Source organism: Chaetura pelagica, unplaced genomic scaffold, assembly GCF_000747805.2.
Source record: "Chaetura pelagica isolate M959 unplaced genomic scaffold, ChaPel_1.0 scaffold246, whole genome shotgun sequence".
Lineage (NCBI taxonomy): Eukaryota > Metazoa > Chordata > Aves > Apodiformes > Apodidae > Chaetura > Chaetura pelagica.
In genome coordinates, this window is record NW_009953647.1 from 632,864 (window position 1) to 651,356 (window position 18,493).

An 18,493-nucleotide genomic window follows, 5' to 3' on the forward strand; every position below is an offset into this window, starting at 1 on the left:
ATTCCTGCTCCTCCTAGTGGCTCCCAAGCACAGGACACACAGGCTTTGGCCGAGCTCTTTTCTCACGATTTGTTGTTGGACGGCAGCAAAGCGCTGACGTATGGTCCCGGGTTCAGTTCCAAGATCCAGTCCTGTCTATAGACCTCTTTGCCTATACCTCCTTTTGTCCTTCTCCCTCCCCACTGCTGGCTCTGCCTCCTTGTCCCAGAGGAACTTCTCAGTATGCAAGTCAGGCTGTGGTCTTCTCCCTACTGCCCTGACACAATTAGCACAGAAAGAGCCTTTCCTTTTCTCCAGCACCACAGCCCTGGGAAAACCACTTGCAGGAAAGGTCTTGCTCGCTCAGTCACAGCAGTAGTCCTCCCCAGATCATGCCTATATGCTCTACAAGGGCACAACTAGAATAATGCATTAAATCCTTGGAAAAATTAGCTGCTGCCCTCCAAAAAGTCTCTCAGGCATGTGCAGTTCTTTTCAGAACTTTCTAAGTTGGCCACACATGAGTAGTTTTATGAGACTAGCAAAAAGCACATCCAGCTCAACCATCACAATTAAGTGCTTGATGGACTACTAGAAAAAAAAAAGCTGTGGACACAATGTCTTTTCTCTTCCTTCCAGCTTGTTCTCTGAAATAGTCGGAAAAGCACCCAAAAGGATCCAGCTGGAGGCAGACACACAGCATGGAAAATTCCAGTCTGAACCACTGAAGTTTTAGTAACTGAAAAAGAGGGGCATATAATAGGGACAGTTAATCAGTTTTAATTATAGGTAGTTTTACCAGTTATGCCTATAAATGCATTACCCTGGTTACATGCTCACAAGAACCGCAGTGAAAAGAATGTCCTCATCACTCTAGGGGACACAAAGAACAGAATGGGCAGACAAAGGTGAGCACAGCATTTTATAAAATCTCTTCTGTTTCTTGACTTTGAAGAAGACAGCTCCTGAGTAAATGTAAAACTTGGGAGTGAGATGGTAAAGCCAGAAGTTCAACTGCTAGATAGAAGTGAAGGACTCTTACACAGAAAATATACTGAAATCTGGGATGTAGAGAACCCACCAGCAAAGTCTCTAGGCAATACTTCTGTAGGAGAATGTACCTCTTGGATGCCCTTAAACTCAAGAAACCACAGAAGGTGCTGGATTAAGAGAGGGAACACTTGGTATACTAAGGTATTTCAACTTGCCTCTCATCTCTAGAAAGATCTCTATTGTTCTACCAGCCACCTGGACCTATGGCCAGGATCTAACTCACCCAGCTTCAGATGGCTCCAGCCCAAGCCAGTCAGCCTCAACACCCTTTGTAATTAGGGGCAGTGAGGCATTTCTGGAGAGTGAGCCATCTGGTCATTCAAGAGACTTCTGCTTGAAACACAGAAGAACTCTCAGAAATGCCTATTTCTTCCCTCTGCCTGCAAAGGAAGAGGAAGGTGGCCAGGGCAGATGAATAGCTACATTAACTGAGGAATCCTACTACCCCTCTTTACTAACCCATTGCTCTGACAATTCTCAGACTTTTAAAATGATTTGTCCCCCTGACAGTAACTCAGCTGCTTGCTTCTGATGTCATGGAGTGCAACAGCTTAGAGCAGTTTGCTGCAAAAGCTTCACAGTTGCATCTGGATGGCAGAAGAGCAGCTCACAGGTCAGTATTATCTCACTGCTGTTGTTGGACAAAGCTTTGGGTGAACATGAAAATAAGCAGTCTGAAGACTTAAGAGCATTACTGTCTGCACTTGGAAAGCTTTTAGCCTGCCACACAACTAGAAGCTTCAGCAGGGGAAATAAAGAAAAACCTAAATTTGGCAGAAAGTGATGGTTTATGTTCTCACAGTCATTACACAGAAATCCTGCCTTCCTTCTGCTTTGCACTTAGAAAAGCTAACGGGGTCAAGGAGCAGAAAAACAATAAAGAGGAACTGAGAGTTAGGGTCCAGTCATCATTAAATTGCATGGAAGCATTCCCACAAAATCCAATAAAAAGCAATTGCAGCCACATAATCAGAATGATTTCTCTTCGTGCAACTGCTCTGACCAGGATTAAGTTCTTGGCCAGCCCTCTTGGCTCAGAACACAGGAATCATCTCCACTGACCTGGCCCTCTGACATTGACATCCAGAACATCCACTTCTTGATCTGCTTGAGGTGGTGTAAGGGCCAGTGATGTGCTCCCACAGACATCTGCTGCCTCCAAGTGCTGCTGTGTCCACGGGCGCTGATCTATCTGCTCATCACCTTCTGGGAGCAAGGCTTGATCCTCAGCCTGAGCACGGGAAAGAAGCAGGCGCTTCAAAACACTCATCAAGAGGCCAAAGACGCTGGAAGTTCTTGGGGTCACCTTAGTTTTCTTGGGGTTTTTGTTTGTGTTTTTTGTTCTAAGCTAGTAACAGTCTCCATTTACCTCTCTGCTCAGCCTTCTCAACTTTCACACTCCCACCACGTTATCAGGCCTGAACTGCAAGACATTACACTACTGTTAACCTTCTCCTCCCTTTGATGCAGCCGGGCCTGGGTAGGGAGGGGACACTGGAACATAAGTTACCTGATTTCTCTACTGGCATGTGGTGGCAGTGCTAACCTAAAAATTTGCTCCTCAGACAGCATTACAACACCCTAAGCAAAGGGAGGTTTTGAACAAGGTGCACACTTTAGAAGTGAATGCAGCTGTTTTCCTCACCAGCAGTTTCAGTGATAAGTGTGTGACATTCAAGTCTTTGAGCTCCTTACCTTGGCTCTCTTTGGCTGAGGTCCACCATCACCTGCCCAGTGTTCAGTTGGTCCAGGATCTGCCAGGTTACCCTCTGGTATCTGGACTGACAGATTTCTAACAAACAGGGAGAACACATCACTTTGCAGGCTGACCAGGTGCTACTACTGCTTCTTACACTAGCCTACAGAGACTAAGGCTGGGATGCTTCCAAGTGTGGTAGCTTGCAAACAGAGGGACCAAGAAATTAAAAACCTTGGTCAGCCAAGAGTGGCATGAAATGCATTTAGAACTGGAAACTTAACTCAGTGAAGAGCCAAAACTGTGTAAATAGGATTCTTCTTTTGAAACTTTTGAGTCATTTCTGAGTCATGTCTTTAATGCATTGAACATTTAAAAGTTCCTCGTCACCTACCAACTGAAAATGTCACACCTAATCCAGGACAAAACTATGCAAACAACACCCAACCGCTGAACTTAACAGGGGTTCAGAAAACCAAACACAACCAGATTAGATTCCTTACCAGCATTTCATAGATTAAAGTTCTTCTGTCCAAAACAAATGTATTAACATTTTGAGAATTAGCCTAAGAAGTTTTAGCCTAAAAGGCAGCTTTCTCCATGGAGTTAAGTGCCTTTATTGAAATATTAATACACCACATTCTCAGCATCCTTCACCTCCCTCATACACACACGGTCAGTGGCCCAAATGCAAACTTACTTGAGTCCAACAGCATCTTCCCCAACTGGCTCTCTGCGCTTGTGATTACTGGGATCCCTGCGCAGGATAAATCCCTCTGGGAGCCACAGAGAACCGTGTTTGCGCTTACGCTTTGCCATCATCACACCCAAGAGAAGGATTAAGAGGATGATCAAAGCTGCCACAGCAAGCAGGTAAAGCAGCTGGGTCTTCGGTGGTAACAGGGGCTCACCTGAAAGTTCCAGTCAAAATACAGTGAGATGAACAAAGTGGAAACAATTACCTTCAACCTGCACACTTTCTTTTGTTACTCGGGGTCTTCCCCACGGAGAGGGTACTGCCTCTATATAGTGGGTGCACTTAGAGCAAAGGCATGAGGAAGTTTAGGCTCTGCTTTAACTGTGGTAGTAATATATCCTGTCTTTCTGGCTCCCCTTGATCTTGCTTCTCAAACTACTTTTTTAGAGTATTTAACCGCTGAGCAGCTTGCTCCCTCCTCACGAGTCTCGCTGGCTGAAGACAACTGAGCATCACGACAGCTGATCTACATAAAGATCTGAGCATCACCAACCAGGAATAGTGATATTGCAGACCTAACAAGAGGTTGTCTCCAAGCCTCAGGTTGAAGGAGAGAGAAGCAGAAATCAAAAGGGTATATTGTCAGAGGAGAAAACATCTCTGTTAGACTGAGGAATGTCCCCAACTCTCTTTAATGGCACTTTTTCATGGAATTCAGGGCTTAGAGCACATGTATAGTTTTTAGTGCAGACAAGATGACTGCAGTGTGTGGCACACTGCTGCAGCACATGAGAGATTACTGCTCCTATAGGTATTAAAATGACTGGGCTCCATACTTAAATGCCCTGCCTTACCAAGCAGATGTCCCCCAGACAGAATAAGCATATTGCATGTACATATTTCTGTAGCTGGGGATAAAGAAATTAGCTCTCAGAAACCACACTGAATAGTGAGACATATTATGATGACGATTAATAATCCAAGCATGAATCTTGCAAGTCCAAGTTTGCTGACTGCCTTCCTCCACAAGCAATTTTCCCTCTGCAATTACTTACTCTGGACAGACACGAAAGGATAGGGCAACATGCCCTTGATGGCCTGAGCAGCTAGGAGGGCTGCAGCAGCTTCTGTGTTGTGAAAGCACTGCTCTGAATCCTCCGCACATTGACGGTTGTCAATCTCCAGGAACACCTTGGTGCTGCACAAACACAGTAAAAGGGCACAGAAGTCAGCAGCAGAAACCTTTGTCAAAGCACTAGGTTAAATTGTGGCCTTTTAAGTTGATCTTTCCACCCTGGCACTGAATTTGGCAGTTAGAATAGCTTTACATTTCCCCATATAAAGAGCAGACTACAGCCCCAGAAGGTCCAGAATGCCCCAGAGCTACCAGCATAACAAGACCAGAGGAACAGATTGGCACCCACTCACCCAATGACCTCTTGCTCTAGCTCTCTGTGCTTGCGAATGACCACAAGCGACCGCCGGCTCCGCGCTGCTGACTTCTCCCCGTAGTACGGGAACACCATGGGGTTGCCCTGGGAGTCCAGCTTGATTCTCAGGTTGGTGTGCAGGAGAGTTCCCAAGGTGCGCAGGAAGCTGCGAACATCGCCCAGCAGCTCGTCAGGGGGCATCAAGACGACGATGATCAGGGTCCCTTCTGCCAGCTTCTCAGCTTTGTCACCAGCACAATCCAGGCCGTCCCAGCCACACTCCTCACTGTTGCAGCCCTGGTCGCAGCGGCCGTCAGCATAGTGATCTGCACAATACTTGTCATACCTGGAACAGTGGAAGGGTTACAGGCAGCATACAGGACACCCGCATGGTGCACAGCATACCTGCAGTCTAGGGGCCAAGGCCTTACACTCTCCATAGTCATCTGAGGTAAAATGACACTTGTATGCAGGGTATAAGAAGCAGCAGCTCAACCTCAGGATAAGCTTGCAATGTAGCAGAGTGGAAGTAGGAAGCACAGAACATCACAAGGACACATGGTTCTAGTACCAGTGGAAGTGAACTGCTTATTCTGTTTGCTAAGATAAAGCTCCTGCCTCACCAAGGGAGCATCATCGCAGCAAAGCTGCAGCATTTATCACAAATAACTGAAGCAGAAGTACCACCACAAGGAACAAGCTGGAAAACACATTCAGAGGCAGCAAATACAGCTAGGATAAAGACACAGGTATTGCAGATACAGAGTGAAACTTGGGGTAGGAGGCAGCACTGTTAAAATCTAGCACAAGGTGCAATGCCTCCTATTAACATTTCCACAGAGAGCAGGACACCTCCATCAAGCAGGTTAACACATTACCATTGCTCAGGCTATCAGCTCAGGCCATAGCATACAAATTCCAGAACTTCTTTCCCAAAACAGGTGAAAAGCACACGAAGCAGAAGAAACTCCTTGATATCAAACTTTCAGCAAGAACAAGGACCAGGAACACAGAAGAGCAGGCACGAAGTGTACCAACTACTGGAAGCCCTAGCAGGAGATACATTAAGAGAGACAGAGAAACAATTCCCAGGATCAAGCCTTACTTGCACGTTCTGCTGTTTTGCTGACATTCAAAGTTATCAAAGAGGCACTCGGGTGTGTTGCAGAACTTGTCACACTGTCCATTGAAAAGCGTCCAGCAGCGCAACGAAGAGGAGCAGTTGGCCCAAGGGTCTTCCATTGTCAGGGAGCAGTCACCTCCATCCCATTGGCAGGCATGAGTGTTACAGTCCTCATCACAATAGCCATCTCTTGCTTTTTCCGCACACTGGGAATCCAAACACCCTCGGGGCTCTGGGCTGAAAGTTACAGGCTGTTCACACTGGCTGCCCTGGGTGTGAACAGGGCACTGACAGTAATAGTAAGGAGGCTGAGAATGCGGGTGGCAGCTTCCACCATTCTGGCAGGGGGCACTGGCACAACCCGTGTGTGTTTGGCATTCCTCTCCCGCAGACAGCCTGGGACAATAGCACCGTGGACCAGAAGATGTCTGGATGCACTGCTCTCCCTTCTTGCACTTCACGTGTCCACAAGTACTGTGGCTGCTGAACTCACATTTTGCTCCAGAATAACCCTACAGGGAAAATAACAGCAAAACAACCAGGCTCATAAACTTTATTCTTCAACACTCCAAGGGCAAGGTGTCACATGCAAACCCTTTCTTCCCCTTAATTCCTCTAGTCTCATTGCAGAAACTATGATTTTCTGGATCTAGTCTTAGGGATAAATGAGGAACTTACAAGGCTCCATCACATTTTGAAATGGACCTAAAGGAGCCATGAACAAATCTTGCAGTAAACACAGAGAACACAGGGCAGCAAAAAAATTCTTGAAATTTAATCTTTTGTTTAAGACAGAAAAGCCAGCTCTCCTGCCTCAACAGCTAAACTGGTTGGGCTAAAAACAGGCAGCATCACTCTCCTAGGGCACCTGGAAGCCCCAAGTTCCCCAGCTAAGTAGATAAACTAAAGGATGCAGATAAAGAGTGTCTGAAGGCACAGCTTCACAAGTGGCACAAGAAAAGATAACCTTCACCTACACTGGACCAGGGAAACTAAGGAGGCTGTAGCCAGAGAATTCTGCAGCTGAGGCAGACAGCCCAGTTCCAGGCTGTGGTGCTTACCGGAGGACACTGGCAGATGAACCCATCAGGCATGTTGCTGGCAACAGCACAGGTACCTCCATTCTGACAGGGCTTCCTGGGACACACGTCTATCACACTCTCACAGTGACGACCTGAGGTGGAGACACATGGGGAGAAGTGAGCAAAAGAAACGTGTATGTGTGTGTGTGCACCCATGAAAAAAGCCATCACAATGCAAAGCAATTCAATGAACAGCCAGTGAGCCAAACACTCCAGTGAGACCTTCTTCTCAGAACAGGTAGGGAATGTGTCTTCTGATAAAACTCGCCCACCAAGTAGCTGCCCAAGTAGTGGCAGAGGAAGGCACAACCCCAGCAACCACAAGGTGTATTTGGAGACCCTGTCTGCTTCCTCAAGAATGTGTGCAACCCAGCATAGAGACAGAATTTGTTGCTGTCACCCTCAAGACAACCAAGCACAGAGGCTGAAGGTGCTGTACGACATCAGTTTTGGGGGGGGGTTTCTAAGGCTTCTTTACTTTTTTTGGGAGATGCTCAGTGAGTCCAAAGTCAAATCATATTCTGATCATGAATGAACAATCAGATTCAACATGAGAGAATATGACACGCAGGCAGGCTCCTCTCAGGCTGATCAACAAGACAGAGAGGTCTTACTGCACTGACTAGCATTTGCAGCAGCTCCCAGAGTCCAACTCTGACACTAGACTTGAAAGATGAGGATGACCTAAGCATGTCTTGGACCCCCTAGGAAAAGTTTCTAACGCTTCTTTACTTTTTTTGGGAGATGCTCAGTGAGTCCAAAGTCAAATCATATTCTGACCATGAATGAACAATCAGATTCAACATGAGAGAATATGACACGCAGGCAGGCTCCTCTCAGGCTGATCAACAAGACAGAGAGGTCTTACTGCACTGACTAGCATTTGCAGCAGCTCCGAGAGTCCAACTCTGACACTAGACTTGAAAGATGAGGATGACCTAAGCATGTCTTGGACCCCCTAGGAAAACATTAACAGAAGCCTCCACGCATGTGCAGCCAAGATTGACTGACTGTCTGCAGACAGGAGCAGACAGGGCAGGACAGCCCATGGAGTCCTGGCATCCTATCAGTCACAAACCACAGCAAAGCCACCCCCTCTCCTCCCAGGCAGAAGGGTCAATGTGGAATGCACAGAAGGCAAACAGCAAGAGGAAGAAGCATGCTCCCCCTCTGTGCCCAACATTTCCAGACAGATTTCATGTCTGAGAAAAAACAGCTCTCCCTGCTCCTCCTAAGATGCCACAGGTCTGCACTCCCCAAGCCACAAGTTCTAGCAACCCTTCCGTGAGAGCCAGAAGCAACATGAGGTATAATTCATAAAAGCAAGCTTAACAGGCAGGCTTAAATATAAATCTGTCTGATGACCTGCACCAGTGTTCCACTAGCTAGCCTGGCTCTGCTTCCCTCATATGTGCTCTTTTAAGGGCTTCTTTTGTCAGTCTAGCTAATGCATTCAAAAGCTATTACATTAATTCTTCAAAGGTGTGTCCTTGTGATTTCTTTGCATCTGAAGCACAAATTTAGAGGAAAATCACAACATCTTAAAGAAAAACACAGCATTTAAAGAAAAAAACAAACAGTAAAAATTATTCTGCATGCAGAGGTCAGTGGTAAGCAGGGAAAGTGGAAGATTTTAACATAGGAAAACTGAATACAGAAGAAGTTAAACTGACATGGAAACTGGAAAGCTGACATCTGGAGACTATTAGCCCAAACTTACACCCAGTGGGAGGCAGAAAGCAGAATAGCAGAAAGACTAACAAAGAAGAGATCTAGAGAGAGTGAGTCTTAGGTTTGTGCATTATGAAATTCTTGCAAAGTTGTAATTCAAAGTTGGATTGTGGAAGGATCACATCACTAAGCTCGGAATGCACTCACAGCCTGTCTATGCACAGAGTATTCCATCCTGCCCACATCACCAGTGTAAGGAGGAAAGGGAGCCAGAGGCAGGAGGCCAAGAGCTGATTATGGATACCAAGATACCGATTTATAGAAAAATTCACAGGCTGCTTTGCAAAAGGAAAAGCTGACAAGTGAACAGTTACACTTCCAATATTAAAAATGTGAAATTATGAAGGAGAGAAAAGTGCCACAGAAAAAAAGACTGGCAAGCAAGTGTCTCAGGAGATTCCTTTGTCTGAGACAACTCTGGAAGCCAAATTTCTTAGAAGGTTTAAAAGAAAGATTGTTTTAAAAACTTGAGACTGTGCAGGGAAACAATCAGATATTGTGAAGGGAATAGATAACATGACTGCCAGAAAGGGAAAGAATGACCATTTTTCAGGCTATCACTCAAACTGGAAGCATGTTTATGACTACTCACCAGTAAAAGCACTACGACAGATGCATGTGTAATCATTGATCAGCTGAACACAGTCCAGACTCCCACGGGGGTTACAGGGATTAGAGAGGCACTCGTTGATGTCTCCCTCGCACCGCTCGCCCGCAAAGCCCGGGAGGCACACGCAGCTGTACCCCCCGATCTGGTCAATGCACTGCCCTCCATTAAAGCAGCGGGGCACTCCTGAGTCTGAAACACAGTCATCCACGTTCTCCTCACAGAAACGGCCTGTCAAGACAGGGAAAAGTAACAATTTGAGGATCCTGTGTCATGGCCTCGTTGCCTACAGTGCTCATCGAGTTTTAGGACCACTTCACACACAGTCTCAAATATAAACAGTTAAAAGAGCCCAGCTTAATGCAATCCATACCCTGTGCACTCAGCCAGCCTGGGATCAGACCTAGGGAACATGTGGTTTAGATCCAGGCAGTTCTCAATGGTAGGTCATACTGGTACTCAGCAGCTTTCATGCTTGATTTAATTTAAGGGCATAATTAAAGACACAAAACCCAATCAAAACAAAACAAAACGCACTTAGTTTATCTCCATGACTGAACACAGCCAGAGAGGCCTGTGCTGTCCTTGCAAGGCTTCCCACCATTCATTCAACTTTATGGTAACCCCAAAACTCAGCAAAGGGCAGATGTAGGAACAGCATTGAAACAAGCAACAACCAACCAACAGAAAAGCAACTGTGACAGAACACAGGTTCCCAGCCCATATGCTATTCCTGCAGCTGGACTTCTGGGGACCTTCAGTAAACTCCCAACACTGGCAGTTTCCACCTGTGGGGTTTCCCTTTCAGGAGACACTGTATGGTGCCACCAGTATAACAGATAAAAGGGGACAGAGAGGGTGAGCTGAGCAGGTAGTTTTGTCTGTTGATACACTTGAGTCATCCAGAGCAAGTCAGGTCATTCACCTAAACATGGAGGATGCTTATACTGGCTTCAGTAATCATTTAAAACTGGGCCAGGGACACAAGCTAAGTCTTGATATCATAAATAATTGTATCAATCTTCTCTAATTCCTTTCATTTACAAAACCAAACCAAAACAAAAAAACCCCCACACATCCAAAATGTGATTCATCTCGACAAATAAAAACAGAAGAATTAAAAGCAGTATGTTCAGATGTTTTAGTAAAACAAATTCTGCAGAATGCAGAAACCAGTCCATTAATACAGACTGATGCAGAGACATAAGCAGCAACTTATTTTTTTGTAACTGGAAAACCAGATGAAGAACAATGCATGAAGAACTGCTAAAGTAACAATTTACAGTGAAATAAACGTTTATCCAGACTGAGATGTGCTGACAGCCAAACTGGAGAGAATGAGCTGGTAATACACACAAAGAGGGGGCAAGTATATTTGATTATTTTCTAATTTTACTTAAATTTAATTTATGAACAAAAAAATTTAGTTCTGTCTGACACATATCTGGAGATTCTGCCTATGCTGAGATGACACACTTCAGAAAGAAAAAGTTCAAAGGAATGTAAAATCTTTAACTGACTTGAGAATAAACTTAAAAAGTCAAGTGAGAAAGCACTCACTGATGGGTTAAAATCCTGAATATTTTCAAGGGTAGAAGTCAGGGACATCAGGCCAGATATAACAGGGAAATGGAAAGTTAGGTTTTGAGAGACAAGACATTAAACAGGACTGTGGAATCATGCCTACTGAAAATCACCACTATGTAACAGTGGGCTTCTTTTAAGAAACAAGAGTTTTTAATAAAAGAGCTCAAATTTGCTGAAATTAGTTTAAGCTAGCCTAGAGGCACTGAACTACTTTTCCACAAAAGACTCCAGGACAAAGGACAATGCAGGGACAAAAATTTAAACAAGTAAAGGACACTGGAAATCATGCACGAACTAAGCAAGTATTCTGTACATTTCATAGCATCTTAGCCAAAAAGAAACTTTGGATTTACTGTATCAAGAGATAGGGTTGGGAGAGACCTTAACAGTAATCTAGTCCTTCCCCAATACCAAAGATGGATCATACATTCCAAGAGGACACTGTCATGACCTATTCCTTTAAGAGAAAAAAAAAGCAGCATTTATTTTTAAAGAGAAAATATGTTTCTCAAGGGATTCAGAGCACTTTGGGAACATTCTTCAAAGAAAATAATGCACTCCCTTTAGACTCTGCATCACAAAACCAGTAGCCAGAAAGAAAAATTCACTCTTGTAACATTAAGTTAATTGCTGAGCTTCATACCCCGAGTTCCTGGTGGACAGGAGCACTTGAAATGATTGACGAGGTCTATACATGTTCCTCCATTCTGGCAGGGCTGAAACTGGCACTCATCCACTTCATATTCGCAGTTGACACCCTGGTACCCAGGCACACACTGCCAGAATAAAAATAAGTGTGAACAACCTTCTAACAGATACATTAGTAGACATCTGAGAAAGGGGAACACAGACAAAAGAAGCCCTCAATGGGATAGATGATGCCTGCCTTTGTAGCTACACAACTGCAAGTGATCTCAAGGGCTGCAGAGCCAGCTTAAGCACACAACTTGACCCAGCCCTGCTCAACAGCATATGGCATGTTTGAGTTTGAGTGACCTTATTCCTGCAAAACACAGAGATCAAATCCTGGCACTCTTTAGCACTGAGACTGGCTTAGTAGTTCTGACTCAAGGTTTACAAAAAACTAATTCTCTCCTTCTGGGCACAAGCTTCCAAGCTGTTCTACCATTCTAAAAAGTTTAGGAAGGCTGAGATGTTATGATCTCATGGTCTCCCCCACTTTCTACATCAGCTGTATGAAACAGAAAGCAGTGGAAGGCATCTCCCACCCTGAGAGACAAGGGATACCTTGACCATCCAATAGGGAGAATGCAACTTTCCTTTCATGCATTTGACATCTATTTTAATATAAACCACAACTTGGGCAAAAACAATTTTCAAGATAAAAGCTTTGTCTCCAAAGAGACAAAGAGTTGAAATGCCCAGACACACTTCCTCGTGATCACACCTCTAATTCAGTCTTAAAAGCCTCTCAGGAGCCCTGCTTCTGCCACAGCTCAGTAAAAATTTCTTCCCAGGTGTAAGTTGCCTTTATCCCCTTCTTTGAAGCTGTTCTACCACTTGCACACATCTCTGATTTCTCTTGATTCCTTTGCATGACAATGCTCTAAACGTTTAGGCCTGTGCCTCCTCCACCACCACGCATTACCTGGCACTGGTATCCGCCCAGGTGATCCCGGCAGGTGGCACCATTCTGGCAGGGGCTGGAGTCACACTCATCCAGCTGCACCTCGCAGTAGCTGCCCGTGTAACCCACCTGGCACTGGCAGCGGTGCGCGTTCCCAACGTTGAGGCAATGACCAGAGTGCTGGCACAACTGGTCCACTGTGACCCCTGAAACAGAGTTACATAAAGTGAGCAAACACATGGAACTCACTTGCTGTTAGCGCTGGTCGCTCAGCCAGCAATGACTATGGCTAGATCCAACAAACTGAAAAGCTGAAGCGCAAAAATTGAGGAGTTACTCTTTAAATGGCTCTTAAAGTTACTCTTTAAGTGGGTGAGAACTACATCTGGCTTCCACAGGAAGTCACTGTGCTGGTTCCCTTTGGATCATCAGCATCAACACTGGCACAAAGCATTTGCATTGCATTATTGTACCCCTGGATGGTGAATGCACATCTGAAGAACTACTGTTGCAGTACAAAGGTTCAGTGTTTAAACCTAGAACACCTGCAAAGGGTTTGGGGGCTTGACACCCTTCTCCTTTTGACACTGAATCTACTTGTTTGGATTTCTTGGACTGAAAATGGCACGACACTGTCCATCAATCTGGGCTACAAGTCACCTTCCAGGATTCTTCACTTAAACTCCTAATCTTTTACACATACATTATCTGAAGCAGGGGTTACTCCTTTGGGGAGCCATGGTATCACCTATACAGCTAAACAGTGCACTTAGTAGTCAGCATTCTCTGTGAAAATACTTTAAAAGACCATGAGTCACAAGATGCTTTTTCTTGTACAAGGACAAGATGTCTTAAACCTGGCCCGCCTGGGATTTAGCAGAAAGGCATAAATAGCTGATGTATTTTCCATAAAGGCAGTCCATGTAAAACTATTACTGAAACTCTGAGACTTCATACAATATTAAATTCTTCTTTTCTAACATTTGCATGGTAGAAGCCAGCTTCTTATCTCAAGCAGAATCAAAACAAGCCTTGACTCCCAAACACAACCTTGCAGAGAGTCTTTTAGCTTAGAAGTGATCCTGATCAATCACCCACAGGCAAAGCTTCCTGGGCTTTCCAACACATGCTGGGCCCACAGGCACACAGAGGAAAGTAGCACAGATTAATGATGCATGGGGAAGTTTAAGCAGAGGGGAAGCTTATTTACTTCTTTGTGAAGCTGCCACTTGACACGAGACATTGGGCACATCACAGTAGGCACCAGTCCAGCCAGGTGGACAGACACATCTTGTCTGGGCTTCATTCTGCACACACGTGCCTTTATTCTTGCAGGGAGACTTGCTGCACAGATCCCTAAGTGTCTGGAGAGAGGGGAAAAAACAAAACAAAACAAAAAAAAAAACCACAACATGATATATGGCAAATGCAGTAGGAAACACTACTCACAGTGCATGTTTAAAAAGCAAAGAAAGGAAGCTCTGCAAAACTGGTTCTGTGTGGCCTGGGAAAGAAAGGGACAGTACTTCCCAAGGCTGGGCCAGGTGCTTCACTAACAGTCTCAGAAGCTCATGTGCCTAGGAAAGCACAAATGTATAGAGAAGTAAGCCCCAGATGCCAGCATCATTTCAAGTGTAACAAGTGACACCTTGCTATGCAAAGGGATCTTTGCTTGGCTGGGTTTGAAAAAATTCAGTATTGTCTCATACTGGGCTTCTCATTCCACATTAGCAGGAGGCTTCCAGCTATCAACAACAACAGGTGCCCTTTCTTCTCCCAAACTCCCTCCATTTTCACTGTGTTCTGAGGATTACAGATGTGTTCCATGTTTTGATCTTTGCTCTTCCTTTTTACCATTTGTTCACCATAGCTAATTTTGGCCCCATTTGCTATAGAATCATCTCTGAGTTTTCCTGTCTTCGGAGATTGAATTGAAACCCCACAACTGTTTCAGGAACTGAAGATGGGCCAAAGTAGATTGCTTTTCTTGATTCCTTAGATAAAAAACCCCCCAACATTTCCAAACAAAGAGGCTAAAACGCAGTAAATCATTCTATGAAAGTGCAGCAAGGACCCAAAATAACTGTCTGACCTAATATAAACCAGCCACTTAACTATCATTTCCTTTTTAAGCAGTTAGTCTTCAAAGTAATACAGCTATTTGATTGATTTCAAGCTGACTTCAGGGAAGGATGAGGTTTTTTAAGTGAGCAGTACTGAATCTTGGCTGTAAAATGCAACTTCAATTGCAGAAAGCTCTGCTTTTCAGATGCAAACTGTCTCCTCATAAAGTAGAAAAATATGTGCTTTCACAGGCAACCAAAAAGAAACTTGGAATTAAGTTTTATCTCATGTAGTTGAGCTTGAAGAAGAAAAACACCAAGCCTCTTGCTTCTGCATTTGTAATGAGAAGCTGACTGTTTTACATGCAAATTCTATAACTTATGAATCATTGTCTGATTTTGTGCTGCTTATTTAGCTTTGCTAATTAGGTCAAGCCAGTTTACCACTAAGACAAGAATGACAGTGTAGCTGTAATCTATAAATCTCTCCAATACAGCTTTGAATAGTGCTTATAAATGTAGAAAGTTCTGATTCCCTGTATAAAATGAGTAATTCATTATGATCAAGCTTCTCTGAGCAGTCTTTCTGAGAATCCACAACATTTTATTTGGAAACTGGAACATTAATCCTTTTCTCAAGTGAAAACAAAGCAAACATAACAGAAGAGGAACTACTGAATTTCACAGTACTCTATGATCACGCTCAATGCTAATTCTCCCAATGAGGTTGACGTGGTGTGCCCAGAATGCATAATTAGGGTAGCAGAGGGATTGCTTTTTATGTATCAGTTCATTACTTTGCATTCACTTCCTCCATTAGCAATAGCTAGAAGCAGACCTGACAATTTAACATCTAGCAACATACTTCTGGAAAAGCACCTCCCCCACTGCCACTAAAATGCTTCTTCTAACACTCACTGCTTTAACAAAGACACGTTGGCATGAAAGACAGTTGCAAAATTCTTAAAAATTTGTCATGTTTTCCAGTTCAAGAAAGTCACAGTTGTTTTTTTAAAACTGTGCTTAAACTGCATACAAAGGAAGCCAATACAGTCTTACTGTTTCAAAGCTAGAAATAGTCTCAAATAATTCTTGCTGTTTTGATAAGCAGAGAATTAAAAAAAGAAGCACAACCATGATTTGGAAAATTAAATCAGCATTCTGTTTCCACTGTGACATGCCAAGTTTAAAATTCTTAATAGGTACCAGTCATTTACAGTATGGGTTTGCAGCTCCTATTCTCAACTGTGGGAGACTGTAAATTGCCTGAACTCAAGTCTTCAAGTAAGGCTACAGACTTTTGTTGAGGTTGTGAAAAGGACAATCTCATCAGTTAGTGCCCCCCAAAATGTTCTGGTTTCTTATGGGAAAGAAAATCTACAATCAATTCAGAATAACTACACCTCCCTGTAAAAAAATGAATGAGTTAAATCAAGGTCCTGTTAATCAGGCTGATATTCTGCTTTGTTTTGTCTTTTAATAAGGGACTCTGCCTTCATCCAAGTCAATTTTATGTCTCAAATGCAGCCATTTTGAAAGCTAATGGCTGTTTTTCATTTAAGAAGAAAACTAAAGTTTTCTTATTCTAGAAATAAGAATCTTCTAGAAAGTCCCAGTGACACCTGTCCTCATAAATAACTGAACATTTTTCTCCTCCTTGCAAGCAGAAACTTTCCAGTTTTGAATGGAGGCACCTGCTCTGTTAAGACAAAGGCGCTGGACTGATTTTCCCCAGGTCAGCCACCTCCTGGACAGCTGAAACAACAGTGCCCTGTGCAAAATGGGCCAGAAAACATGACCCACCTGACAGTTCTTCCCAGTGTAACCCAAAGGACAAATACACCGGTATGTGCCCAGGCTGTCCACGCAGGAGCCTTTGTTCAAGCAAGGACGCGAATCGCACTCATTAATTTCCGTGAGGCAGAAGGGTCCTGTAAAGCCCACTGGACACTGGCAGGTAAAGGAATTGATCCCATCCACACAAGTACCTCCATTGAAACAGGAGCTGCAAGGGAGTGAGAAGAGAGGGAAGCTGAGACAAAATGCAATTGGCTCCCAGCCAAAACAGCACCGTAAGCTTCGCTGAAATGAGAGAGAGAAAACCAGACTGCAGGATCTTCTGAGCACTGGCAAGTTCCTGCTAAAGAAGCATAAACCAGAGAAGAGCATTTCAAGGGGGTTCCAGCTCACCCTCCAGCTCACTGCCTTTTATCTTGGCAGGCAAAGAAAGTAAAGCAGGATTTCAATGAGTCATTAGTGATGGAGGCAACTCATTTAATGAAATCTTCCCAGCTTTAGTGTGATCACAAACAATACTGTACCGGGCAGACGTCTGGTTTGCTCCAACTGATACATTTTATAAACATTCCATTACAAATTACTATTGTCTTACAAATTACAATTGTACTACAAATTATGAGAAACAAAACACTTGGCTTATGTTGGTTTTTTTTAAAGCTTCAAAGGAGTCAGAGGTATGTTTTCTCAAGGAAAAGGTTCATATAACATGCAAAGCACAAGCACGTTCCTCACTGAAATGATGTGAAAGTATTGGTATTGCTGAATACCTTCCTGCTCTTCTCATGAGAACCTTAAGTCCTTGATTTGTAAAACTCCTCATACGTGCCCTGGCAGAATTCAGATCAAAGGAATTATTCCCCTCTTATTTAATTATTCCCCATCTTCTGATCATAAGAAATTCTGCCAGATTAGGTGTCTTTTGGAGAAGGGACTGGGATGACGAATTATGCAGAACTGACTGCTTTTTTCCTTCTAAAGAAATACCTGCCAGGAAACTCCTGCTTCTCTGAAAATAACCCTAGAACAGACTCTAGAGAAAAGGTCTGATAAAGCACACAAAACAAATGCTTGTTATCTTTTTTCACACTTTCAAAGGCACTTCCATGAGAGAAGCCACTGACTCACCTCCTTGAATTTCCAGTGCATGTTTTAAGTGTCTAAATTCTGACTGTGATTATGGTAGAGATGTCAACCTTAACCTATTTATCAGAGATGTTCTTCTGCCTTGTGGGAGGAACTCCTGTTTTACAGGGAGCAGAAACTGCTGTTTACATTCATGGCAAAACAAGGAACAGAAGACAGAACAAGTGTCAAGCACTTGGTGTGTTCCACTGAAATCAGATACCCATCTCCAAAAGAAGATGGGACTTTTGCTTAAGTGGCTTCTCACACAAGACACGGAAGAATTCATTGAACCAAATTCAAATTAGCCAACCATTATGGTGCTCTTAAGTAAGTGCTCAGTAAATTTTGGTTGAGGTGTAACTGGTTCAGCTTGGCAGAGCACTGAAAATTGCTACATCCTTCATTCATACTTGCAAGACTGGTTTCTGTCCTGACTGATAAAGAAAACAAAAACAGGATGAACCTCAAGGAAGAACCAGGCATTCACTTGATTAAACAACTGTTGTGCAAATTAAACACACCCTCATCAATGACACAACCCTGTTCTTTAAGCAAAAGATGTTAAAATACTTCCTCCCCCACAAATGGAATTTTATAAAATATAAGAAAGATCTTTGTGTGCAGAAAATGCATGAGAATACAAAGAGCTTTGCATTTAGGCACCTTATATGTTTCTGGTAACTAAAGCAGAAAAAACTATTTTTAAAACTTTTTAACCATTTCAAGCTTTACTAGAAATAGCTTCATTTTAGAATCAGAAGTTACTTACATCAATCCCAGCAAAGCTTAAAATAAATATGCAGGCAGATGATGGATACATAGGGTCAACTCCCACAGAGCTTTTAACACTACCAAGTGAACCATTTATATATGGACCAGCTATTGAGCCTTTTAACTTGGTTGCAAACCTCCCCCCTTAGAATGACTTCAGG

At 43.6% G+C, this 18,493-nt stretch overlaps 1 protein-coding gene across 1 annotated transcript in view; it reads right to left on the reverse strand.

Annotated features, from left to right (window-relative positions):
- NOTCH2 (notch 2) overlaps positions 1-18,493 on the reverse strand; it is a 77,164-nt gene that overhangs the window by 6,489 nt on the left and 52,182 nt on the right. Inside the window, exons 18-29 of the mRNA XM_009999914.1 lie at positions 16,440-16,641; positions 13,784-13,937; positions 12,595-12,779; positions 11,629-11,761; positions 9,384-9,629; positions 7,040-7,152; positions 5,961-6,490; positions 4,854-5,201; positions 4,481-4,623; positions 3,429-3,639; positions 2,728-2,824; positions 2,095-2,263 (exon numbers count right to left, since the gene is read on the reverse strand). Of these exons, the coding sequence (XP_009998216.1) occupies positions 2,095-2,263; positions 2,728-2,824; positions 3,429-3,639; positions 4,481-4,623; positions 4,854-5,201; positions 5,961-6,490; positions 7,040-7,152; positions 9,384-9,629; positions 11,629-11,761; positions 12,595-12,779; positions 13,784-13,937; positions 16,440-16,641 (2,531 nt within the window). The remainder of the gene's footprint in view (positions 1-2,094; positions 2,264-2,727; positions 2,825-3,428; positions 3,640-4,480; positions 4,624-4,853; positions 5,202-5,960; positions 6,491-7,039; positions 7,153-9,383; positions 9,630-11,628; positions 11,762-12,594; positions 12,780-13,783; positions 13,938-16,439; positions 16,642-18,493) is intronic.